At 39.9% G+C, this 26633-nt stretch overlaps 1 protein-coding gene across 1 annotated transcript; it reads left to right on the top strand.

The window, feature by feature from the left end:
• The first annotated feature begins 425 nt into the window (after positions 1–425).
• LOC137058780 (NACHT, LRR and PYD domains-containing protein 1 homolog) lies at positions 426–26633 on the top strand. The gene is made up of 13 exons (XM_067432238.1): positions 426–590; positions 696–747; positions 963–1048; positions 2404–2429; positions 2679–2822; positions 10228–10263; positions 10357–11998; positions 14364–14441; positions 17321–17350; positions 17872–17946; positions 20312–20587; positions 21093–21185; positions 25364–26633. Exons 4-13 carry the CDS (start codon positions 2405–2407, stop codon positions 25413–25415), a joined length of 2451 nt encoding a protein of 816 aa, XP_067288339.1. The 5' UTR covers positions 426–590; positions 696–747; positions 963–1048; position 2404; the 3' UTR covers positions 25416–26633.

The following is a 26633-nucleotide window of genomic DNA, read 5'->3' as shown; positions in this document are numbered from 1 at the left end:
CAAACAGGAAGTGCAGCACAGAAGACTTTTATACTATAAAATATGTACTGCGTAACTTTTGTATAAACATTTTCACTTTTTTAATAAAAGGATTCTACCCCAAATTATTATTTTCATAAATTATTATTTCATACATGTTTGTTAAAAGTCACGTATCATTTAATATAGATCAGGGTTATTAAACTAAGACATTTTCGTTACTATATTAAAATCAAGGATAAATTAAAAGTTAATTGAAATAAAATGTATTTTACTTTATTTATTTAGCGCAACATCTTTCATTTTTATTTAGTTTAACTTGATGTGCTAAAATAAAAACCTACATTTTTACATTATCGGTCATTTACACAAATCAGGCATAACATTATGACCAGCATAATAACGCTGATCTCTTCATCACGGCTCCTGTTAGTGGGTGGGATATATTAGGCAGCAAGTGAACATTTTGTCCTTAAAGTTGATGTGTTAAAAGCAGGAAAAATGGGCAAGCGTAAGGATTTTAAGCGAGTTTGACTGTAAACTGGCTAGACGACTGGGTCAGAGCATCTCCAAAACTGCAGCACTTTTGGGTTATTCCCGGTTTTGCAGTGGTCAGTATCTATCAAAAGTGCTCCAAGGAAGGAACAGTGGAGAACCGGCCACATGTTACTAAAGTTATATGTTCATTTTCAGTGATTTGGTGTTTTGTTAAATAGGTGCGTAGCTCCTTTAAGACTCCGCGTTTCCGTTAAAGGCGACTGAAGAGAGGTGAGTTGTACTGAAGTTCCGTAATAAAACTTTTATACGAGTTTTGTTTATTGAAATAAAATATGCAATTTCGTTCTTAAATGCACTTTAATTAAAATATTTTGATGTTTGTGTGAATGATGGTATGTATTCATTAAGCATGAGTGACCTAAATTTGTGTCTAAAATAAAGTCTTTCACTGACAGAGTCCAACTTTCTTCTTTTTATTCATGCAGAATAAAACCTGACAAGAGTGATTCCTGTTCCCGGTGTCGTCCATCCTCCAGCCACACAACACAGTTAAAACCGGTAAAACATAAAGGTAATCTCACATTTCTCTTAAAATGAGGTACGGATGTTTTTTTTTAACTTTCACTTCTGAAACATATTCAATGGTTCCCATATCTTAAAAGGTTTGCATTTTCTTCAGTTATTGAGCAATCTCTCTCCTCGACTTACAAACCACACTGATGAAAATGATTTTTTGGTGAAGTAAATACTACAGAAAAAAACTAATGTATATTTCTAGAAAAAGATGAAAACGTTAGTTCAGGCAATAATTAAAAAAGTAAGTAAAATCTATATTATTACTTGTAGAAATTAAAGCGTAAATATCAACGTTATTCAATGAAGTAAAACTACTCAGCTTTTCTCATACTGGTGTCCCCATATGCACTGGTGTTTGAATAATTAAGAATATATGGGGAATAATAATTTAGACGTCTGATTTTTCTCTGTTATCCACTGTTTTATCATTGCTTTTGTTGACATTTTGTGACATTCGGAGTTAATTTTCTACTCAAAACGACACAAAATGATCTGAGTGTTATAGAGTGTGTATTGTGTACCAAGTATTGAGGTCTCGTGTTCATGTGCCGCGTTACTTCTGTTGTGTAGATATGACTACACAATATCCATTGTGTTATTTACTTAGATATTTCTAAGTAAAGCAAACACTTTAAAAGTGTGATTTAATTCAGTGTTATATTTTATAAGTAAAATGTATTGCAAAGAAAACTTCAACTAGAAGTAGAAATTACTCATCATTTTAAGTTACTGTTACTTATTTTCTTTGTTAATTTTATTTAACTTAGTTAAGTAGAGTTTTCCTAATTCCATATGTGAAGTTTACTTTAAAAATATGCTTGCAAAAAATACATAAATCTTATTGTTTTTTCAGGGCATGTAAATACTGCCAAAAAGTTAAATGCACATGTGCAGTCTGTGCGTACAAAGTATGCACGGTTACAAAAATCTGGCGATGCTCATACTATGGAAAGCCAAAAGTTTCAAAAACACATGAATTTTAAAATATACAACAGCACGTAAAATATGTGTATTTCACATGTATTTCATGCTCAAACAACACATATTTAATGTGTGAAATACTTGTTGATGACATGTTAAAATTCATGTGTTTTTGAACCTTTTGGTTTTTCATAGCATTCAGTCTGCGCGCACTCTTGTGAAGATGAAATTAACATTACACGCACTTACGCTAACCCTCGCGCACACGTAAAAAGTGAAGTATACTTTAGCTTTATATACTGAGTCCCACTCCACTTTTAGACACACACTTGTGAACTTCCCCTCGGGGGAATTTCTGCCACCATTCCCGCCCGACACGTAAATATTTCTGTTTTATTGTCTAATTGTGTTATTTCTTTTCTTGCACAGAATGAGCCGGGACCCGAGTCGTTACAGTATGTCAAACTTGTTGTTATAATAAAAACGTTTTAATTTTAGTCGTGACATGACTTAACCAGACAATGGCTAATGAACCTACAGTATGTTAGTATGTTATTCATCACCTTGTTAAGTTTTTGTTTTGTTATGTAAAGTTTTTCTCTGCTCCTCAAGTTAGTCTTCTATAATTTGTGAATACTAAGTAAGTGGTAAATTTGATGACATTTTGTTAAATTGTCTAAATGTTTTCCTCTTGTCATTTTTAGAGATTCACAGCAACAAAAAACATTTGAGATCTCACACTGGGCCGTATGTCAGAGCCGCAGCTCAGAGTAGAGGTCATGTGTCAGCACCTGTACTTAATAACAGCACAATAACCGGCGATGTCCACATCACACATACTGCAACTGGTAAGGAATATATATATATACACTGTACCAATCAAAACAAAAGTTTAGAATTATTACTGTTTTTAATATTTTTGAAGCGTTTTATGCTCACCAAGACTGCATTTCTTTAGTCAGAAATACAGAAAACACAGTAATTGTCACGGGTACAGACACTGCGGGAGACAAAGGTGTTAGTTATCTGAGTTTATTGAGCACCAGAGAGTGTGACTGAAATGAAGTGCAGGTGGACAGGTGAATAGGAGTCTTTGTGGGGGTAGTGGGAATCGCTGGAAAGATTGCTGATTGAATGGAGATAGCACTGGAGAGTTCGCTGGAGACACACACACTGGACAACGAGACATGAGGAGATTCTGACAAGAGACTTGGAAGATCACTGGGATACTTCGAGGGAGTCCTGAGGTAAAGCAAAGAGCGTTAGTACCTTCTCATAGACGAGACCGGACAGTGACTGATGGGGTGTGTGTGTCTTTTGTGCTTTGGTAGATTGGGGTGGTGATGAGGATCAGGTGTGTGTGATTAGAACTCGGGAAAGGGTGTGCGTAGTGATTGGGTGACGTTGGAGCCTGGCGTGTCCTGGCTTTGAGGTAGAGCTGGAACTCCCTCAGGCGTTGCAGGACCTCCGCAACGTGACAGCGATGTTCGGCCAGGCTCTGGGAGTAGATTAAGATGTCGTTGATGTAAACCAATACAGAGCGGTGGAGGAACTCCCGGAGCACCTCATGGATGAAATCCTGGAATACGGAGGGGGCGTTTGCCAGGCCATAAGTCATCACCAAGTATTCATAGTGGCCGGTGGGGGTCACAAAGGCGGTCTTCCACTCGTCCCCCTCACGTATCCGGATGAGGTTGTACGCGCTGCGGAGGTCCAACTTGGTGAAGACAGTAGCACCACGGAGATGTTCTAGCGCGGATGGGACGAGAGGAAGGGAATATCTGAACTTAACTGTGATTTTATTCAGGGCTTGGTAATCGATGCAGGGCCGCAAGCCTCCGTCCTTCTTGGCCACAAAGAAGAAGCTGGAAGCAGCAGGGGACGTGGATGGTTGAATGCAGCCCTGGCCGAGTGCTTCCTGGATGTAATTCTCCATGGCCTTCTCCTCCGGTAGGAAAAGGGGATAAATCTTTCCCCTGGGCACTGGCTCACCCGGAAGCAGGTCGATGGCGCAGTCCCATGCAGGGTTTCCATTGTCCGATAATTACCGGACATTGGCTGGGAAAAAAATTAAATGTCCGACAAAATGAACTCTTTTCGGTTAAATTGTCAGATTAAAACCGCCTTTTATCGATACCGTAAGCCTGCGACGTGATGCCCTCGCTGTCATGACAGCGCTCCGTGGCTATGGAGGATTGCAATTCTCCACAGCCTGCGAAGTCCTCATATGTGATTTACGCGAAATGTATCCAGAGTGGACCAAGCTCGCCAAGATAGCCTGTGCAATCCCTGTCTCGAGTGTTCCTGCAGAGAGGGGTTTTTGCTGCAGAATCGGATAAAGAAGCAGCGAAGTCGCCTTTGCGGAGAACAAGGTTACGCGGCTTAAGGACATTGCAAGTTGTGGAGAGACACTGGGAACTTTTGATTTTAAGTCAGCAGCTGCACAATTCAGCACTGCAAAAAAGCGTAAAAAGTAGCCAAAATGACACAAGTTCATTTGACAAGGAGTCATTTCACACGGTGGCCAATTTAAATGTTACCAACTAAATGAGACACTGAGTTTATAATTAAATTTATTAATTGCGTTTAATTATTTTATCTAAACACAATAGTGTTGTGCCAAGATTTTTCACTAGTCTGTTAAACTTGTCAGAAGTTCTCGTTTCTAATCTGCCCTCGTAGCCTATTTTTTCTCTCATCAAAACCGAATACCATCAGTGGTTGTACATCAAGAGCAGGAACAGTTTTTGTGCATTTTGTTTTGTGATCTGACCGGAACAAATAGAAAGTCTCTGCAACGGCGTTAAGCGTTAGATTACAGCGCTCGTCTGTGTGGAGACTGCATGAGCCGTGAGAGAAATCTGCAGCACTGATAACAGCGGCAACGAGCGCCAGATCGCCTCTTATTTAACAAACGAATGTAATTATGCTCTTCTAGTTAACCAGAGATGTTTTGTTTGTATTAGTTAGGTTCATCTGTGACGCAAGATGTTTTAAAAAAGTGGTGGGGACATGTCCCACCCGTCCCACCCGCAAATTACGCCTATGAGTTAAACAAAATTGGTTGATTGACGCCAATCGGACGTTCATGTTTTTTTCTCTGTCGATTTGAAAGTTAGGCTAATAAACATGTTGCATATACGGCCTGATTATTAGGGATGCACGATATTGGATTTTTGCCGATATCCGATATGCCGATATTTTTCAGCTCATTTTGGCCGATGCCGATACCGACATATGTTTATTTTTTCCCTTTGTCTGGAAACAACACCATTTTGAGCAAAAACTATTTTTTTTCATTCTGGTTTCAGATTTCTGAGGTATCCTTAATAAAAGGATTCTTGTTGAAGATAAATAAATTTTAATAAAGTTCTTTTTATGATAAGAGTATATTAAAAGCTCTAAAAATAACAATAATAAAGTCAGTAATTTTTCACCCTAGATGCAGCTGTAACCTAAATATTGTATTTTTGGATTTAATGTTTGTGCACATTAAGTGGGGGTGGCATGACATCCATTGATGCTGTCTTTTAATTCTACAATTATTGTAGAGCTCCTTGGATTATTTTTCATCATCCATTTCATAAAATTTTATTACAGATTAATACACTGTATATAAAAGTATTTAATTTACAAGTGTCATGCTTGTGATTTATGACATAATTACTGATTTGTTTATTCTGAACAAGAAGTAACTTCAATTTATTTGTGTATTCTACTTTTCATTGTATTAGTGTAACAACAGCGCACCCACTACATGTATAAATATATAGCGGTCTAGCTGGAGGGCACTAGGACCTGGAGGAGCTTCTGCTGCTGTGGAGGCTGCCGCACGCGCTAGAGAGAGAGTGGGGAGACGCGATTGGGCTTGTTTTGGGTTCGTTTTGTTGTGAAAACGTGGCAAATCTGCTGCTGACGGTCACGTCCTTCTGTACGTGCATTCAGAAATTCAAGGCAGCATTTACAAACAGTCAATATAAATCACTGTACATGCAATGTATTTTCTTGTTTTCACTTCAAGAATGACTGCAGTGCTGACATGGTCTCATCTGTAGCACTCCTTGCACACGTGAGTTATTGCAGGCACATATCAACACGTTATCATATCGGCAAGGCATATCGGCATAATGTTTTCATATCGACCGATGCCGATTTTTATATTTTAAGCGTTTATCGGCCGATTCCGATGTCGTGCCGATAATATTGTGCATCCCTACTGATTATGTCATTTTTTTAAGTTACATAAACTGCTTTCAGGAGTTTTTGACCGGCATATCATCAAAATGTCCGGAAAACGAAACCTCTGCCGGTCACTTTGACCGGCACCATTTTTTTCTAGCGGAAACTCTGGTCACATGGCTGGTGGGGAGGCAGCTTGGAAGCCCGGTGAGGACAGAAGACGTCTTGGAAGTCGGAATAACAGTCGGGAATGTGAACAGATTGCTGATCCACGGGGCTTTCTACAGAGGAGGCACAGACAGCAATATTTCTGGAACGAGACGTAATGGGGATAGGCAGAGCCGAAAGACATCCATTAAAACAACTTTCTCCCCATTTGAGGACCTCACCGGACTTCCACGAGATGACTGGACTGTGCTGCTCCAACCACGGACGCCCTAGTACCACATCAGCGATGGATTCCTCCAGAACCAGTAAGTGAGTCTCCTCCAAGTGTAAAAGCCGAAAATGAAGCTTCAGTGGACCGGCCAGGAGGCTGACGAACCGTCGACTTAACGGCTTGCCGGTGATGGACTCAATTTCAAAGTTTGTCGGAGTACGGGTCGTTGGGAGGCGGAGCTGACGACAGAGGGCGCCGGAGATGAAGTTCCCAGCAGAACCGGAATCGAGGAGGGCTGAGACTGACAGAGAAGCATCGGCGGTAATGAGGTTCACAATAGTGGTCAATGGTCGGCTCTTATATGTAGCTGGACAGATCACACTCACCAAAGGCCTGGCTGGACGTGTAGGACACTTGGAGATGTAATGGTCGGCAGCCCCACAGTATAAGCACAGGCTGGGGGCCAACCGGCTTCTCTGTTCCACTGGGGTTAATCGCTGATGTTCCAGTTGCATGGGTTCCTGTACTGGTTCTGGAGGGCTGACGGGCTCTGATCGACAGAGATACGGCAGGCTCAGACACTGGTCCTGGTGCTCTTCAAGGCACGGATGGCAAACCGGATGGAGAGTTGGATGAAGCGTTCAAGCCCGATGGAATCCTCGTATGCCGCGAGATGCAACCGCACACGGGGATCCAAACCTTGCCGATAGGTGGTCAAGAGGGCTCGTTCATTCCATCTGCTGGTGGCTGCCAATGTACGGAACTGCAAGGCATACTCCTGTACAGACATATTATTTTGTTTTAATTGGTGAGTTGCTCACCAACCGAAGAATCCCATGCTGGGCTTCCGAACACACGCTCTTGAAGTGAGCCGCAAAACTGGAGAGGGAATCGAGACTCTAATTTACAAGGTTTCCGCCAATCGTAGGGCCTTGCCACTCAGCTGGGAGTTGATGAAGGCCACTCGTGATCGCTCAGTAGGGAATAGGTGCGGTTGCATCTCCAGGACCAGCGAGCACTGCAGGAGGAAGCCGTTGCAATCCTCCGCCAATCCAGAGAAGGGCGCTGGTTTGGCCATGGGACTGGTGACATGGAAGATCACTGGGATACTTCGAGGGAGTCCTGAGGTAAAGCAAAGAGCGTTAGTACCTTCTCATAGACGAGACCGGACAGTGACTGATGGGGTGTGTGTGTCTTTTGTGCTGTGGTAGATTGGGACCAGAAAACTGAGTCGGGCTTTCTAGGATGGTCGCAGGGACGTTTCTAGGATTTTCATTTTAGGGGGGCTCAGCCCCCAGTGAGGGTAGGCCTGTAGAAAAAATGGTAACTCTATTTAGTTTAGGGTCCAAATTACGCTATTAGCTAATAGCTTAGAAACATGCATACCCAGAAGATATTGGCTGTTTATTATTACTTATAAGGCAAATATTAACACCTTACTGCATGGCCATACTGTACATGCATTAATCATATATGTATATATGTAACCCAATAATGTAGGCAGGTTTATAGGTCCCAAATGTTAGGGTGGTTCGGGTGGCATGCTCCCCCGAGAAAATTTTGATTTCTATGATCTACATATGTGCATTTTAAGATGTTCCGAAGGCCAAAAAATTAGATAACAATAGCTTGAAAACCATGTCACTGGGCAGTAGATTATTTGTCTTTCTTATGTCCACATCTCTCTTTTTCTCTGTTTTTATCTTGCCCTGTCTCTTCCCCTCATAACACTGAGCTTTGACTGATATTTTGTTCCGTTTTTGTCAGTGAATAAAGTAAACATATGGTTTACATATTAACATACTGATATTTATGTTTCATGAATAATTTTCTTAGACATGTTAATTTACTGTTTATTAAAGTTTTAAGTTTATTAAATTCACAATATGAACACATTCATTACTAATGCCCATTACAGGCTGAAAAAGCTGAGGTTTTTTTTATTTAATGAATGTTACAAAAAGAATGATGTTAATTTACAATATATAGACATTCATTATTAATCTTATGCCGAATCTGATGAAAATGGCTTTGTTAATATTTCTTGTTCGTAAAGGCCTACATTATGAATCACATAGGCATATTTTCAGTTAAAAATGGCGAAATTAGACAAAAGTTTATTAATTTGCCTAAAATTATTTTTCTTTTGTTTAACATTTCTGACTTTGAGCAGCAGCTGTCAAACATGAATGTTTAGTTTAGCAGCATATATCTTACTTGACGTCGAGTTGCGCTGCTAAAATTTACGCTCAGCCTCAACAGTTTCCGTGTGACCATAAAGCCTGCCTACTCTGATTTAATTGGTTTTATCAAATATTTTGACATTGACGAGCGGTGACAGACTAATGACGCTCAGATTTACACACACACACGCACACACAAACACAAACACCTCTGCATCAGACGTGCACTGCGCTTTGCTCAGTCAGAGCCGCTGCGGATTGGAGAGACTGACTAAAAAAACGGGATGAAGTCGAAGCCTCCCGCCAGTTTCATATATTTTAAAGGTTAATCACATATATTTTAGGGGGGCTGAGGCATAAGTTTAGGGGTTTAAGTTGAGGCATAAGTTTAGGGCTGAAGCCCTCCTAAAAAGGGCCTAGCGACACCCATGGGTTCAGGTCATACTTAGAAGGGAGAGGTTATTATGTGAGTAAACACTCACCTAAAGGATTATTAGAAACACCATACTAATTCTGTTTGACCCCCTTTCGCCTTCAGAACTACCTTAATTCTACGTGGCATTGATTCAACAAGGTGTTGAAAGCATTCTTTAGAAATGTTGGCCCACATTGATAGTTGATGGAGATTTGTGGGATGCACATCCAGGGCACGAAGCTCCCGTTCCACCACATCCCAAAGATGCTCTATTGGGTTGAGATCTGGTGACTGTGGGGCCATTTTAGTACAGTCAACTCATTGTCATGTTCAAGAAACCAGTTTGAAATGATTCAAGCTTTGTGACATGGTGCATTATCCTGCTGGAAGTAGCCATCAGAGGATGTGTACATGGTGGTCATAAAGGGATGGACAGGGTCAGAAACAATGCTCAGGTAGGCCGTGGCATCTAAACGATGCCCAGTTAGCCCATCCGCCTCAAGGTTGTGTGTGTTGTGGCTTCACAAATGCTTCTGTGCATACCTCAGTTGTACCGAGTGATTATTTCAGTCAAAGTTGCTCTTCTATCAGCTTGAATCAGTCGGCCCATTCTCCTCTGACCTCGAGCATCAACAAGGCATTTTCTCCCACAGGACTGCTGCATACTGGATGCTCTTCCCTTTTCACACCATTCTTTGTAAACCCTAGAAATGGTTGTGTGTGAAAATCCCAGTAACTGAGCAGATTGTGAAAAACTCAGACCGGCCCGTCTGGCACCAACAACCATGCCACGCTCAAAATTGCTTAAATCACATTTCTTTCCCATTCTGACATTCAGTTTGGAGTTCAGGAGATTGTCTTGACCAGGACCACACCCGGAAATGCATTGAAGCGACTGCCATGTGATTAGTTGATTAGATAATTGCATTAATGAGAAATTGAACAGATGTTCCTAATAATCCTTTAGGTGAGTGTATATTTGATCAAATACAGTCTTGATGAGCATTTTTGACTGGTACTGTATGCATGGGAATTCATATGAATTGGGTACATTGGGTACATGGTTGCTAATATTAATTGTATCTAATTTTTTCCAGGTGTTGCTGGGCATCGCACACAAACACAAACTTCAGGTGACTGATGGATTTTATAGTAATATTACCTTAGTATTTACCTCCTTGTCAATCAGAATCCACTAACTGTTTGTGCATTGATTATTTCTGCAGATATCAGATCAGTGATTGAGAAATATAAGGAGCGGATCTGCAGGGAGTATCAGTATGTGAGCGAATATAACTCACTGGCTGGTGAACAAGTGCTGCTGTCTGAGCGCTTCATACAACCGCTGATCATTCAGAAACACAGAGATCAGAAAGAGCTAGAAGAAGACATTCGCTCCAGTGAAGAGATCTCCAGCTCCAGGAGCATTGATCAATCTGTCCATCTAAATGATCTGTTCGATCCAGATAACCACAGCATCAGCCCTAGAGCTGTTATACTGCAGGGCAACTCTGGGAACGGGAAATCCTTCACTGTGCAGAAGATCATGATGGACTGGGCATCTGGTGACCTCTACAAACAGCAGTTCGATATCGTGTTCCACTTAAAGTGTAAGGAAATAAATCGCATATCTGGAGAAAAGAGTTTGGAGGAGATCTTGAGCTACAGCTGCAGTTTAACATCAGATCAGATCTCACAGGTTTTACAGGAGAAGCCAGAGAAGATGCTTTTCATCGTTGACGGATTTGACGAGCTGAGAGTCCCTCAGGACGATCATCTCAAGTCACCAAACACTGACCTGAATGAAAGAGCCCCACCTGAGGTCACTCTGTGTGCCCTGTTGAGGGGTCGAATCCTGCCAGAGTCCTTCCTGCTGGTCACCACCAGATCTACAGCTACAGACACACTGAGTAAACTGCTCAAACTGCCTCAGGGATTCACTGAGATCATGGGGTTTTCAAGTGAAGGGGTTGAGAAGTACTTCCAGGGATTCTTCCGGAATGAGGAGTCCTTCAGGAAGGCTTATGAGTATGTGAAGGCAAATGAAACCCTCCTCGCCACCTGCTCCATCCCTGTTATCTGCTGGATCATCTGCACTGTTATGCGAGAGAGATTCAGTGACCGTTCAGATTTAACAAGCGGCCTCGAAACCACGACCTCCATCTACGCTGACTTTGTGTCCACTCTACTGGAGCATCACTGCCAGGGTTTGAGTCAGCCCGTCCCTCTGCTGAGGAGTCTGGGTCAGCTGGCAGAGAAAGGGATGCTGGAACAGCAAGTCTTGCTGGATGAGAAGATGGTTTATGAAACGGTTGCAGACCCGGCTGGCAGTCCGTTCCTGAGTAAGTTCCTCTTTAAGAGGAGAATCCACCAGGAGACGATGTTCAGTTTCATGCATCTCAGCTTTCAGGAGTTCTTCACGGCTCTGTATTACGTCTCACTGGATGAGAAGGAGTTTGAGGAGAAATTCACAGAGGTGTGTTTGAAGAGACGATTTGCTGCCGTAGTGAAGCTTCTCTTTGGTCTAATAAATGAGGAAGTTCAGCACACACTTAAGAGGAAACACGGTGTGTGTGTTCATCCAAACACACAGAACATACTGAAAGACTGGATCTCCAAAAGCAGTGATTCTCTCGAGATTCTTCATCATCTGTTCGAGCTCCATGAAGAAAGCTTTGTGAAAGAAGTTCTGAAAGAAAAGAGTGTTTCGGTTCAGAATATATCTCTAAGAAGAATAGACTGCTGGGCGCTGCTGTACTGCGCTCAGTGCTGTCAGAGCATTAAACAAGTGAGACTCGGTGAATGGAATTTAACATCTGAAAATCTGGCTATGATCCTGCCTGTACTCCACAAGTTTGAGGAATTAGAGTAAGTATCCAAAACAAACCCTCAGTAAACTCAAAAAGTAGGTATAAAAAGTTGACAAATCCCATTAATAAATAAATTCACGCGAGTAAAATCATGTCAGATCTTTTCCTTCTTTAATTGCGGTGTTGTTTAATTAAACTTAAGAGAGGTAAGAAGGCACACCTTTTTAAAATGGAGCGTTACTACACTGTATTGCCAAAAGTATTGGGATTACCCTCCAAATCACTGAGTTCAGGTTTTCAATCACTTCATGGCCACAGGTGTATAAATCAAGCTCTAGGCATGCAGACGCTTCTACACACATTTGTGAAAGAATTGGTCGCTCTCAGGAGCTCAGTGAACCACCAGTGATATCACCAGTCCATTCGGGATATTTCCTCATTACTAAATATTCCATGCTCAACTTTTAGTGGGATTATAACATAGTGGAAGCCATTGGGAACAACAGCAACTCAGCCACAAAGTGGTAGGCCACTTAAAATCCCAGACTGAGGTCAGTGCATGCTGAGGGTCACAGTGTTTTCTGGAGTGACCAATCACGCTTCTCTGTCTGCCAATCCCATGGACGAGTCTGGGTTTGACGGTTGCCAGGAGAACGGGACTTGCCTGACTGTATTGTGTCAAGTGTAAAGTTTGGTGGAGGGGGGATTATGGGGTGGGTTGTTTTTCAGGGGTTGGGCTTGGCCCCTTAATGCTTCAACATACCAAAACATTTTGGACAATTTCATGCTCCCAACTTTGTGGGAACAGTTTGGGTACGGCCCCTTTCCCAACATGTCCTAAAACGACACAACAAGTGTCGGTCCATATAGACATGGATGAGGAGTTTGGTGTGGAGGAACTTGACTGGCCTGCACAGAGTCCTGAGCTCAACCCGATAGAACAGCTTTGGGATGAATTAGAGCGGAGAATGCAAGGTCTTCTGGTCTGAAGCTCTTTTGCAAAAATTGACTCATCAAGTGGTGCTAAGTTGACAGACTCTTACTCAAAAAGACTGTCTGCTGTTTTAAAAGATAAATGTCTTTCAAACGTGTGAGTGTGTGCACTTTTACAAAAGTGTTTAATACTTTTATATTTGTTCATTTTTTTTCTAAAAGTTTCTATTTGTTTGTTACTTTAATGTTGTTTGTTTCAATAGTGCATCAAATGTGGAAAAAGATCTGACATGATTTAAAGTGCTTTAACAAAAAACTAAATATGTAATTGTTACAGGGGGTGTAGATGTTTATCCCCACAGTGATCAGCTGAGGTTATTGGGACCGCTGATAAATACAATCAAAGGCGGCTGTGAAAATAAAAATCAAACCTTTCATTCCAGAATTGACTCTTTCAGTATATGGGGGTCAGAAAGATTAAAACAAATGACCAAACAGACACTACATCTGCTCATGTTGTTCGGGAAGGTGTGAAGAACAATCCTCCTCACTCATCCAGAAACAAACTCCAGCAGATTCAGCTCAGACACGACTTGAGCTTCAGACAGGACCTGGTTCTGCGGTAACATGACACTAAAACAAGAGCTTTTGGGCAGCAAACCCACCAGACGGGATATAAAGACCCCATGCCCACGGTTAAATACACAGCTGGATCTTTAATGTTGAGGCCTTTTTTTTGTTGGAGGTCCTGGCCTTCTTCAGACTCATGGCATCACAGACTCTACCAAACACAACAGAAAAACATCAAAACCGGCTAGAAATCTTATAATGGGCTGTGGTTGGATCTTCCATCAGGACAATGACCCGAAACAAACATCAAAATCAACACAGAAATGTGTGACTGAGCACAGAACGAGGCCGTGCCAGTCCCTGAGCTGAACCCTAAAGAGAACTGAAGAGAAGAGCTGGAATCTGAAGGATCTGAGAGATTCTGTGTAGAGGAATGATCTCTGATCTCCAAACTCATGCACATTAATTATCACAGCCATCTTTGATCATATTTACCAAAGTTGCCAGTAACTCTGACTGTGACTGTACCTTCCCACTTTTGACATTTTCAACCTATATCAGAAAAGAGCTGTTAAAGTATTAGTTCACTTCAGAATGAACATTTCCTGCTAGTTTCCTCACCCCATCTCTTCCAAGATGTTCATGTCTTTCTTTCTTCAGTGAAAAATAAATTACGTTTTTTGAAGAAACCATTGAAATGATCAGGAGATGGTCATTTTAAAGTGAACTAATCCTTTAAAAGCTGGTTTTATTTATTTATCTGACTTCAGTCATCCGATTCCAAGATTGTTGTTTGTATATAGACTTTATTCTCCAGTCAGACAAGCGTGCAGCATCTTAAAGGGGCGGAGCTACATGAGGTCTAAAATCAGCATGAAATATAGTCTTCATAACTGGTTATATTTGCTTTGATTTTAAAGGTTGACTGCAGTATCAGATTCTGATTTGGTTGCTGTCACTCATGCTGTCTTGAGAGGACGGACACTGAGTTCACAGAGGTAATGTAGGCTCACACACACACTGCTCTTTCCAGGGTTCCCATGGGGTCTTATAAAAGTAGAAAATTCTCTGAAGTATTGAGTTCTACGTCTTAAATCATTTCAAACGGGTCTTCATTTTTCTCTGTATTACAACTGCAAATGAGACCACATGTATCTTATATTGCAGCCAATCAGCTTTCGTGTTATTGGTGCAAGGCTCTTTCGGATTGTACCACAGACACATCAAATAGATTTTATTCTTCAGCTTACAATTCTCCAGTTCTTATACAGGAAGTGCAGAATTATTAGGCAAGTTGTATTTTTGAGGATTTATTTTATTATTGAACAACAACCATGTTCTCAATGAACACAAAAAACTCATTAATATCAAAGCTGAATATTTTTGGAAGTTTTAGTTTTTAGTTTTAGCTATTTTAGGGGGATATCTGTGTGCGCAGGTGACTATTACTGTGCATAATTATTAGGCAACTTAACAAAAAACAAATTTATACCCATTTCAATTATTTATTTTTACCAGTAAAACCAATATAACATCTCAACATTCACAAATATACATTTCTGACATTCAAAAACCAAACAAAAACAAATCAGTGACCAATATAGCCACCTTTCTTTGCAAGGACACTCAAAAGCCTGCCATCCATGGATTCTGTCAGTGTTTTGATCTGTTCACCATCAACATTGCGTGCAGCAGCAACCACAGCCTCCCAGACACTGTTCAGAGAGGTGGACTGTTTTCCCTCCTTGTAAATAGCACATTTGATGATGGACCACAGGTTCTCAATGGGGTTCAGATCAGGTGAACAAGGAGGCCATATCATTAGATTTTCTTCTTTTATACCCTTTCTTGCCAGCCACGCTGTGGAGTACTTGGACGCGTGTGATGGAGCATTGTCCTGCATGAAAATCATGTTTTTCTTGAAGGATGCAGACTTCTTCCTGTACCACTGCTTGAAGAAGGTGTCTTCCAGAAACTGGCAGTAGGACTGGGAGTTGAGCTTGACTCCATCCTCAACCCGAAAAGGCCCCACAAGCTCATCTTTGATGATACCAGCCCAAACCAGTACTCCACCTCCACCTTGCTGGTGTCTGAGTCGGACTGGAGCTCTCTGCCCTTTACCAATCCAGCCACGGGCCCATCCATCTGGCCCATCAAGACTCACTCTCATTTCATCAGTCCATAAAACCTTAGAAAAATCAGTCTTGAGATATTTCTTGGCCCAGTCTTGACGTTTCAGCTTGTGTGTCTAGTTCAGTGGTGGGTTGGGTTGTTATCTTAGCTATCCAAATCCAGTGTTCTGTATTTTCCGTACGTGAGTATTTGTTGTAGCTGGCTATAAAAAAAAAAAAAAAAAAAAAAAAAAAAAAAAAAAAAAGTTGTGTACTCTGCTAATTAATTGAGATTTCTTACAGCTCTTACAGGTTGTTGGCTTTGTTTGTTTCGTTGCTTCTATTGCTCTACCCTTTTTTTGTAAGTCGCTTTGGATAAAAGCGTCTGCTAAATGATTAAATGTAAATGTAAATGTAAATGTGGTGGTCGACTTTCTGCCTTTCTTACCTTGGCCATGTCTCTGAGTATTGCACACCTTGTGCTTTTGGGCACTCCAGTGATGTTGCAGCTCTGAAATATGGCCAAACTGGTGGCAAGTGGCATCTTGGCAGCTGCACGCTTGACTTTTCTCAGTTCACGGGCAGTTATTTTGCGCCTTGGTTTTTCCACACGCTTCTTGCGACCCTGTTGACTATTTTGAATGAAACGCTTGATTGTTCGATGATCACGCTTCAGAAGCTTGGCTATTTTAAGACTGCTGCATCCCTCTGCAATATATCTCACTATTTTTGACTTTTCTGAGCCTGTCAAGTCCTTCTTTTGACCCATTTTGCCAAAGGAAAGGAAGTTGCCTAATAATTATGCACACCTGATATAGGGTGTTGATGTCATTAGACCACACCCCTTCTCATTACAGAGATGCACATCACCTAATATGCTTAATTGGTAGTAGGCTTTCCAGCCTATACAGCTTGGAGTAAGACAGCATGCATAACGAGGATGATGTGGTCAAAATACTCATTTGCCTAATAATTCTGCACTCCCTGTAGTTCCGTGATTGTGAAGTGAAGACGAATCTTTCTCACCTGCCATTTTGCATAATGACCAAATAAAAGTATGATAGCACTTAAAAAAGCGTTAATAAACCACAAACTCAGTCTGTTGCTGACCGATGTTGGACTGACTGTGGATTCTTCGCACACGTTTGCTGCCTGTCAGCGCTTACCCTGAACAATTATACACACGTTACACAAAATACAATTAAATACACACAAATACACACCCTTTACTTGATTACTTTGAGAACTCTTTACTTATATTAAGAAATTGATTATTGACGTGGTTTACTTGTAAGATTTTGGTCATATTTCCGACTTTAAATGATCATGTTATTAAAGCTAGATAACGCAGTACTGTACCTGTTATTGTCACGTGTGACTTTTGTGCATCTAACATAATAATATGGTAAATGTGGCATCCTAATTATGAAAATAAATAAATAAATCTGGAAATGACCTCCACAGAATCAGTAAAAAGCAAATCACCAGAAAAATTCTATAAATTTTTTTTGATCCTGGTGGGATTGAACTATGAGGAAATGCAAGTTTACTTATACTAATAAATTAATTATTTTGCTTTGCAAGTAATTTTGTGATTCTGCATTTCCAATTTTTTCTCCAATTGTGTGATATAGGTCTTTAATTCATTATGGTCTTAAAAAGTCTTAAATATGACTTTGTGAAACCTGCAGAAACCCTGTCTTTCACTTTCTTCTGTTTTTCACTTTTATATCTCAGAGACTGTTTTTCTTTTTATGCCTTTGCAGAGTTAAAATCAAGACATCTGAGGTTTCCGGGTAAATATGCATAATTTATTCTTTGGAGATTCTCGTGATTTGCAGTGTCAGTGACAAATGAAGCAAGCACCAGATTTCTCTCTCAACCTGTAAATGAGGTTTTGTTCAAAATACAAATGAAGGCTAACATTTGAGGTGTTTTAATGTAGAGAGATATTATAAATCAGGAAACTATTGGGTAAAATAATGTCATTCTCTTGATCCGTGCTCGGGTAACAGTGCAGTAATTCTGATTCAGTGTAAACAGAAATCTCTCAAAGGACAGCAGTCATTATCAGTGATCATGATTATAAGATCAGTACATTCTGATCATCAGTTTAACCATTTTGAGTTTTCATTGACTATAACTAAAATCCCCAGACTACAGAATAAAACTCGACTAAAGAAATAAATAAAAAGCAGATTAAATTACACTAGATCACAGAGGTAATTTCTTTATTATACCAGGCTCACATGCACAAACCCCTTCAATGTTTGTTTTTAACTTTTATATTTTTGTTTTTCTGTGTCGGTCTTTGCAGATTCACTGGAAAACTATTTCAATTGATCAGAAATGAACCATCCGTGTATCTGTCAATCAGTGAAGATCTGTCCAGGTAAAGAAAAATCCCCTTTTCAAGCATAATAACTTTCATGATTTATTAGGCTTATATTATATTATTATTATTACCCATCATGGAAACACTTCACAATAACGTTTCATTAGTTAACATTAGTTAATGTATTAACTAACATGAGCGTCTCGGTTATGTATGTAACCCTCATTTCCTGAAGGAGACGTCTCGTTAGAGTACCGACGAATAGGAATCTCGCTCACGAGAGCCAATCTACTTCGAGTGGACATAAATCGAGCCAATGCACATTGGCATACAATGATTCCTCCAGGTGCTCATGCCACGCCATGCTGGTATAAATGAGACACAGGTGATTGCATCAAATCACGTGCCGTTGAGAATGACCGACTGAATGGGAACTAGCCATGAGCAGTTGTCTGGCTATCACCAGACCAAGCTCAATTTAAAATTGAACATTGGTCTGGGGAGTCGGCTCTGTGTTTTCTACTTCACAAGGGGCGTAATCGATGGGCATTATTCGAATAACTCTATACGCAATTGGATAGTCCTTCAACCAATCAGACCAAAAGAGGCGTGATCAACAGGCAACGACCCATCATTTCTCTATCTGTCATCGTGTTAAACCCGGCAATAGTGCACCAGGAAGATAAGCCGGTCTGTGATTGGTTCCCACAAAAGTGTAACAGCAGCAGTAGAAATGAATGTACAGGTTTCCAGACTGAGTTGCCGGGCGAAATCAAATCACCAACAGATCAGGCTGGGTTTACCCAGTCAACATGAGCAGTACATTTGTTACTGTATTAGTTAATCTTTGTTAACGTTAGTTCATATAAATCCAGCTGTTCATGGTTTGTTGATGTTAGTTCACAGTGAATTAACTAATGTTAAAGGAAGTGTGTGTAAGATTGTGGCCAAAACTGGTCCTGCAATCCCTTTAAATGCCTGTAGAGCGGTGTCCCGTTTATACCGTTTTCAAGGTCTATCCACGTCATTACTGCAATGTGGATGATTCTGATTGGCTCAGAGACAATGCACAGTCATGGTAAATTTCCACTCATATCAGTTAATCTGATGCACGTTTCCATAGTCGTGCCACTGGTTGACGCTTTCACCCCAGAATTAGGCCTGTAGTGACCTTCAGGATCTGGAGCAGAGCCAGCCTGCCCAGAAGAACAAGTCCACCACATCTCTTAGGGTGCCCATTGAACACCATTCTCAACACTGATCTGTAACAGAATATTGCGCACATACACAGATACACAGTCTCACTAAGGTTGGAGCTGATTAAGCTCCAGTTCTAACCCAAACCTGCTGATAACATGTGCTTTCTCTAAGTGAGAGGGACACACAATAGTACAGGCAATATTCATCTTGACTCTTTAGTGCGTCAGTAAAAGGAAATATAAAATTAATAAAATATAATACATTAATAAATTAATAAATTAAATTAAAGACAAATCCATATTTCATATCTGGAAGCTGGACTAAGTGAGCAAACACTGTTTCTGTGTGTTTGTGTGTGTGTGTGTGTGTGTGTGTGTGTGTGTGTGTGTGTGTGTGTGTGTGTGTGTGTGTGTGTGTGTGTGTGTGTGTGTGTGTGTGTGTGTGTGTGTGTGTGTGTGTGTGTGTGTGTGTGTGTGTGTGTGTGTGTGTGTGTGATACCTCAAACATCCACACACACGACTTGTTGCCAGTGTTTAGTGACACATCACACATCTCTAGGCCAGACCCTCAGTCAATCCTCAGAGACCAAATACACACTTTAGAAAACAAGAAACATAAAGCAAAATCATAACTGGAAAGAATCATTATAATAATATAGGAAGATAAATATTGATTAGGGCATTGATTATGAATTTAATTAGGATATATATAAAGAAGAGGCAGTGGATTTCAGAATCGGCTTTCAAAGTGTTTGACGTTAACATGATTTATTAATATCTAGTGACATATCAGAGCCATTTTATGATTAATTGAAATACATTTCTTACATACAGCTCCTTTAACAAGATTTGAATAAAGTATTAGTAAGTGTTGAAATAAACATTAACAAATGTTAATAAATGCTGATTAGTTCGTTATTAGTTCGTGTTAACTAATGAATCTTATTGTAAAGTGTTACCCATATCATATAATATAATATGTAATTAAATACATATAAAGTAAGTATTAATCTGCTCAATTTTGTTAGCTATTTTTTACTGGTAATGATATTGAAAGTATTTTTACTGGTAATGATATTGAAAGTATTTTTACTGGTAATGATATTGAAAGTATTTTTACTGGTAATGATATTGAAAGTATTTTTACTGGTAATGATGCAATAACAGCTGGTGACAGAGAAATGTGATATAAACTACTAACTCTGTCCTTTATTGCCTTTTAGTGTCCGTATATTGAGTTACAGAATCAGTAAGGGCGAAGTCAGAAACAATATGATTGAAGTCACGTTTCCACAGTCCAGTATAATTAACTTTAACTGGATAAACGTCTTTCAAGAAATTAATGCTTGGAAAGATGACAACGGAGGTCTGCCAATATTTTCCCTCCAATCTTTGCCTGGATTGGTGAAGATGAAGCTGACGGTGGACTCTCTGACTGAGCGTTATATTACTCAGATGATCTCTTTCAGTGAAAACTGCCCCAGTCTCAGAGAACTCAGGTACGACATGATCTCCTGAAATCACTCATGCATACACACATTATCTCATGCTAAGGTAACACAGAAGAAATGACTTTAACTAAACAAAGGACTGGTCAGAAATACATGGGCCCTCATCAGATTTATGTCGATTCATAAGTGCAATATTACAACCCGAATTCTGTAAATGTTGGGACATTTTTTAAATTTGAATAAAAGATTTTCAAATCACATGAGCCAATATTTATTTCACAATAGATCATATAATATGACAAATGTTTAAACAGAGAAATATTACACTTTTATCCACTAATTGAGCTCATTTCAAACTTGATGCCTGCTACAGGTCTGGGAAAAGTTGGGGAAAAAGTATTTGAGTTTTTATTTTATTCAATTATTCGAATTCGGGTTGTACACAGTGGCACAGAGTTCTGTGGCATAAGGCATGGCAAAGAATGCACTGTAAATGCTAATTCAGTGTAAACATAACACACACGAGCTGACTGTGAATGTGTTCATACTGTAGGATAGCGTGTTATGTTGATGATATATCAGAGGATGGACTCGAGCGTTTGAAGAACTCACACACAAGACCAGACTGTAAACTGAGCATTGAAAGGTTAGTATTGCTTTAAGGTTTATAAATATTATATTTATTGTTTATAATTTAGAGGAACATCAATCAGTGCATCATGATGTAATATTAATATATTTGATATTGTTTGATTTCCCACTGACATACCAAAGCAGAAGATATAAAAGCATCTGTGAAACATCATTTGGTCCATGGGCGTTTAGATAAAAAAATCTAAAGTGTGTGTGTGTGTGTGTGTGTGTGTGTGTGTGTGTGTGTGTGTGTGTGTGTGTGTGTGTGTGTGTGTGTGTGTGTGTGTGTGTGTGTGTGTGTGTGTGTGTGTGTGTGTCCTAATCCCCCAATGCGATTTCCTGTGGAAGATTGTCTTCCACTACAGAATACAAAAAAGGTTATTCTGAATTTATATCACGTCAATCTGAGTAAAAAGTCACAATTATCTTTTAAAAACTTTTATTTTGTGGCAGAAAACAATCTTCCATCATGTCCTGTATTCTGGTGCCTTTTAATTAAACCATTGCTTTTATAGTCTAAAACAGTTCCCAAATACCTGAAACAAAATTAACATCGGAACAAAAGTCACAAATCCAGAATCCTGTGTCCGATCTCTAAACCAGGGGTCACCAACATGGTCGCCCGCGGGCCTGTTCTAAAAATAGCTCATCATAGCACCACCTACCAGTGAGCTGCATACTTTTTTTTTTTTTTTTGCTATTCTTTTTTAAATCACACTTGCATTGGAGTGAATTTGAAAATGACATTATTAAAAAAAACATGGAGACCAGCTAGCGGGCGCAGTGCAGGTGAGGAGATGATTTGGGGTCTTATGCTGAAGACAAGGCAGAAAAAAGAAAGAAAACATATAATTTTCATAGTGAATGGGAGTAAGAGTTCTTTTTTACCACTGTGAAAGATTCCTGCGTGTCTCATTTGCGGGGCGACTTTGGCAACGGCAAAGCGGCACAATGTGGAGAGACATATCCGAACGTGTCACGCAAACTACCATGCTAACTACCCGCCGGGCAGGGCACAACGAGTGGAAAAAGCCTGCAAGTTAGAGGGTTAGTTCACCCAAAAATGAAATTTATGTAATTAATGACTCACCCTAATGCCGTTCCACACCCGTAAGACTAGATTCATGATTCAGATCGCGTGTCAAACTGCTGAAATCGCGTGACATTGGCGATCCGAATCATTGATCGATTCACTGATTCATAACCGTTTGAATCTTTATTTGAGGATTGAACACAAACCCAGAAGAGAAGCCAATGCTGAATAAAGTCGTAGTTTTTGTTATTTTTGGACCCAAATGTATTTTGGATGCTTCAAGAGACTCTAATTAACCCACTGATGTCTCATATGGACTACTGTGATGATGTTTTTATTCCCTTTCTGGACATGGACAGTATAGTGTGCATACACTTGCATACGCTCTCGGACTAAATATAAAATATCTTAAACTGTGTGTGAAGATGAACGGAGGTCTTACGGGTGTGGAGCGACATTAGGGAGAGGAGTTAATGACAGACATTTCATTTTTGGGTGAACTAACCCTTAAAGAGATAGATTGAGTTTTTCTCCACAACTGAGTGCAAACTGGCACTCAAATCTGCCTCCATTTTATTAGCAACTTCCATCGATCCAATCAATTCCTGAAGGACGAAATCAAGCCCTACCCTTCATTTTTTTCTAATTTCATAAGCCGTTTCAATACAATAGATCTTTATCACATGCATTGTCATGTCATTGTCACATGCATGGGCGTCGGAAGCAAATAAAAAGTGGGTGGGTCAGTAAGGCAAAATATGATCGGTGGGAAAATTGTTTTGCGGGGGTCCGGGGGTTCTCCCCCAGAAAAAAAAAAAATGATTTCATAGATGTTATTTCCTGCATTATGGTGCGTTTTAAGCCATATCCCTTTCCTATATCAAAAAAGACCTCAAACCAGTCAATGCCAGTAGTCTAATAAAAAGGCTATATTAATTTAACTGCCATACAAATCAACAGTTTCACAGATAATGATAATGAACAAGTTGCATGTTTTTTTATGCTCCGTATCCAGACAGAAAAAGTGCCGTGTACTAAACGATTTATTGGGCCAGACAAAATTACAGAAATCACTGAATTACTTACTGTGGCTATAGAGTAGGGGTAAGACGCATGGCACTAAGTTTTGATGCATATCGCGAGCATAGGTTCGAATCACACTCGCTCTACTCCCTTTCCTCATCATATATCAGATTCCAATCGGAAAGTTATTTATTTTCAATAAAAAAATAGAAAATATTAGAAAAGGGGAAATAAAGCATTTAACATGTGTTTAATAATAAGTTTCTTAATAAGTTTCTCGGTTAAGGGGTAGTCAATGTAAGCAGACGTGCTGAATTAGAGACGATAAAAGTGAGTGGGTCCAATATCAATGGTCTTAAAAAGTGGGGGGGTCTTGTCACACACACACACACACAATGGTTCCGACGCCCATGGTTTGAGGCCATATCCCCCTATACCAAAAAAGACCTCAAACCAGTCAATACCAATAGTCTAATAAAAATGCTATATTCATATAACTGCCATAGACATCAACAGTTTCACAGATAAATGATAATGAATAAGTTTTTTATGCTCCGTGTCCAGACAGAAAAAGTGCCGTTTACTAAACGATTGACTGGGACAGACAAAATTACAGAAATCACTGAATTATTTACTGGGGCTATAGAGTAGGGGTAAGAGACGCATGGCATAAAGTTCTGACGCAAATCGCGAGCATTCGAACCCGCCTTTTGCCGCACTCCCTTTCCCCATCACATATCAGATCGGAAAGTTATTTATTTTCAATAAAAAAATAGATAATATTAGAAAAGGGGAAATAAAGCGTTTAACATGTGTTTAATAATACGTTTCTTAATAAGTTTCTCGGTTAAGGGGTAGTCAATGTAAGCAGACGTGCTGAATTAGAGACGATAAAAGTGAGTGGGTCTTGTCCCACACACACACAATGGTTCTAACGCCCATTGTCACATGTACAATGAAATGAACTCTGTTTCACTCAGATATACGTCACGATAAGGAGAAAAGGATGATCTCAACTTCCGTTTTACGCCGACTTTAAACACTCATATCTAACACATTATTGCTAAACAAAGAAAGTCGGTTTCTGAAAAGGTATAGTGTTTGCTTTTATATTATTAGCAACAGAAAGGCAAACAAAAGGCTATAATACGTCCTCATTAACTGTCATCATTCAGTTAATACACATCTATATCAATAAAACAAATCACGTCCTATTCTAAAGAGAGCAAATGACATCTGGCCCAGTTGCGGCTCACATCTTCCACATTCTTCGGCCCACATACAGTATAGAATGAAGGCAAGACTTAACCTGAGTCCGGCTGCCAGAAGTCAGCCACAACTGGGCCACATGACCAGATCTGACCCACACACAACAAGCCACAACTCACACTAAGGGCCAGATTAAACACAGCAAATTAGCGAGAGCGCAATTCCCCAAAAAAAACCCAAAGAGAGTGGAAAGGTCTGCCCGTGATTTACTGACAACGTGCAAATTAAAGAACACAGACGCAGCCGGAATACAATCTAACCATTAGCATCTGGTATAGGCAATAAAACAACAGATCTCTACTCACTCAGTCCTGTGACTTTGGATTTCTTTGGGATGATGTTCTTTGTAGGGGTGTAACGGTTCACAAAACTGACGGTTCGGTACAACAGGGGAGAGGAAACTAAATACAAAATTGCCCTTTTTAAAAAAAACAACAACTGTGGTTTACTGAACAAAATGTGCCTCCTTGAATTAATTGTAAGTAAAAGTTTTTTTCTTCACGGCATATGACATCATCACGTCGGAAAGGGCACATGATGTAGGTGGAAGGACCGAAAAACTCCATCTCATGTTCTCCTCCAACTTTAAAATCGTCTGTCATCATTGTTTTACCTTTATTTATGTAAAGGGAGTTTTAGTTTTTGCACGTTCGTTTTAACACTGTGTGTGTGTGTGTGTGCGTGCGTGCGTGTGTGTGTGTGTGTGTGTGTGTGTGTGTGTGTGTGTGTGCGCGTGCGTGCGTGTGTGTGTGCGTGCGTGCATGCATGCGTGCGTGCGTGCGTGTGCGTGTGTGTGCGTGTGCGTGTGCGTGTGCGTGCATGCAAATGTTTTGTAAATGTATTTATTTCGTTTTTTTATATCACAGACTATCCTCTGACAGTGAATCAGATGAAGACAGTGAATCAGAGGAAGACTGAGAGCCGTATACTCATGGTCCTTCCCAGAGCCAGAGGAGGAGGGAGTCAAATGAAGAACTTGCTCTAAGTGTAACCTTTCATCATAGCATTATGACCAGAGGGGGACTAAATGCAAAACTTAATTACTTGAGTAAAAGTAACAGTACTACTGGTCAATATTACTCTGTTACAAGTGAAAGTTGTAAAAACAAATTTTTACTTTAAAAGTATTTGTTTTCAACAGTACTTAAGTATTAAAAGTACATTTTCTTTTTTATGTCAACGTATTTTATTATTGTTGTATAAATGCACATTATGCCATCATGGTTTAAGCCAGTCAGTGACGCTCCATCTGACACACTAGCAGACGACTAACTTAAACTCATTTAAATACTTGTAGAAAAGTTACAAAGCTCTTTATAAAGCTGCTGTCACTTTAAGGCCGAATGCACGGATCCAATACACTGATACACATCTGATATTCTCACACTGTTCACCTTCACTGAAGACAGAATCAACTTTGTTTATGTGAATCCTCCACTAAATGAGCATTTGGACATCCGTCTTCCTCCATTTTGCTCTAAACTATAAATCAGTGTTTAATAAATGCTGTGAAATCATTGAACTTCACGAGACTCTACAAGAGTGATTCCTGAAAGGCTTTCTGCAAAAACCCAAACACCTTTTAAAGAAGAAAAAAATCATCACTGACTTTCAAAGCTGCGACAGAAACGACTTTCCACTTCGAGGACCTTGATAGAAATGTAGTGGAGTAAAGAGGACGATATTTGTCTTTCAGATGGAGTGAAGTTAAAGTCAGAAGATTACAGAAAAAATAATACTCCAGTAAAGCACAGAGACTCAAACGGTGAACTTAAGTACAGGACTCGAGTAAATGAGCTGAGTTACTGTCCAGCTCTGATTATGACATTATGACTGTACATTAAAGCATTCAAGAATAGCAGTATTTTATGTGTCAATGGTTACAAAGGGCCATTTGGAGACTCCACGTGGCTTTTTTTAGGAAGCACCTAGACATAAACTTAGATAAACATGTAAAATACTCATTTTCTAAAGGTATTGTTGTCAAATGTGAAATCGGACTTGGTAAGGCTTCATGCTGTGATCCCATTGTGTTTTCCAGCTATATTCATCTGCAGGCGTCGGTTTACAAAACAAATGTTAGCGGGAATTTATTATTTTTTCAGTGTGTTCAAATTTCTACTCCTCAATACCAGC

This window comes from Pseudorasbora parva, chromosome 22 (assembly GCF_024679245.1).
Source record: "Pseudorasbora parva isolate DD20220531a chromosome 22, ASM2467924v1, whole genome shotgun sequence".
In the NCBI taxonomy this organism is placed as follows: domain Eukaryota; kingdom Metazoa; phylum Chordata; class Actinopteri; order Cypriniformes; family Gobionidae; genus Pseudorasbora; species Pseudorasbora parva.
This window is presented reverse-complemented; position numbering and strand designations above follow the sequence as displayed.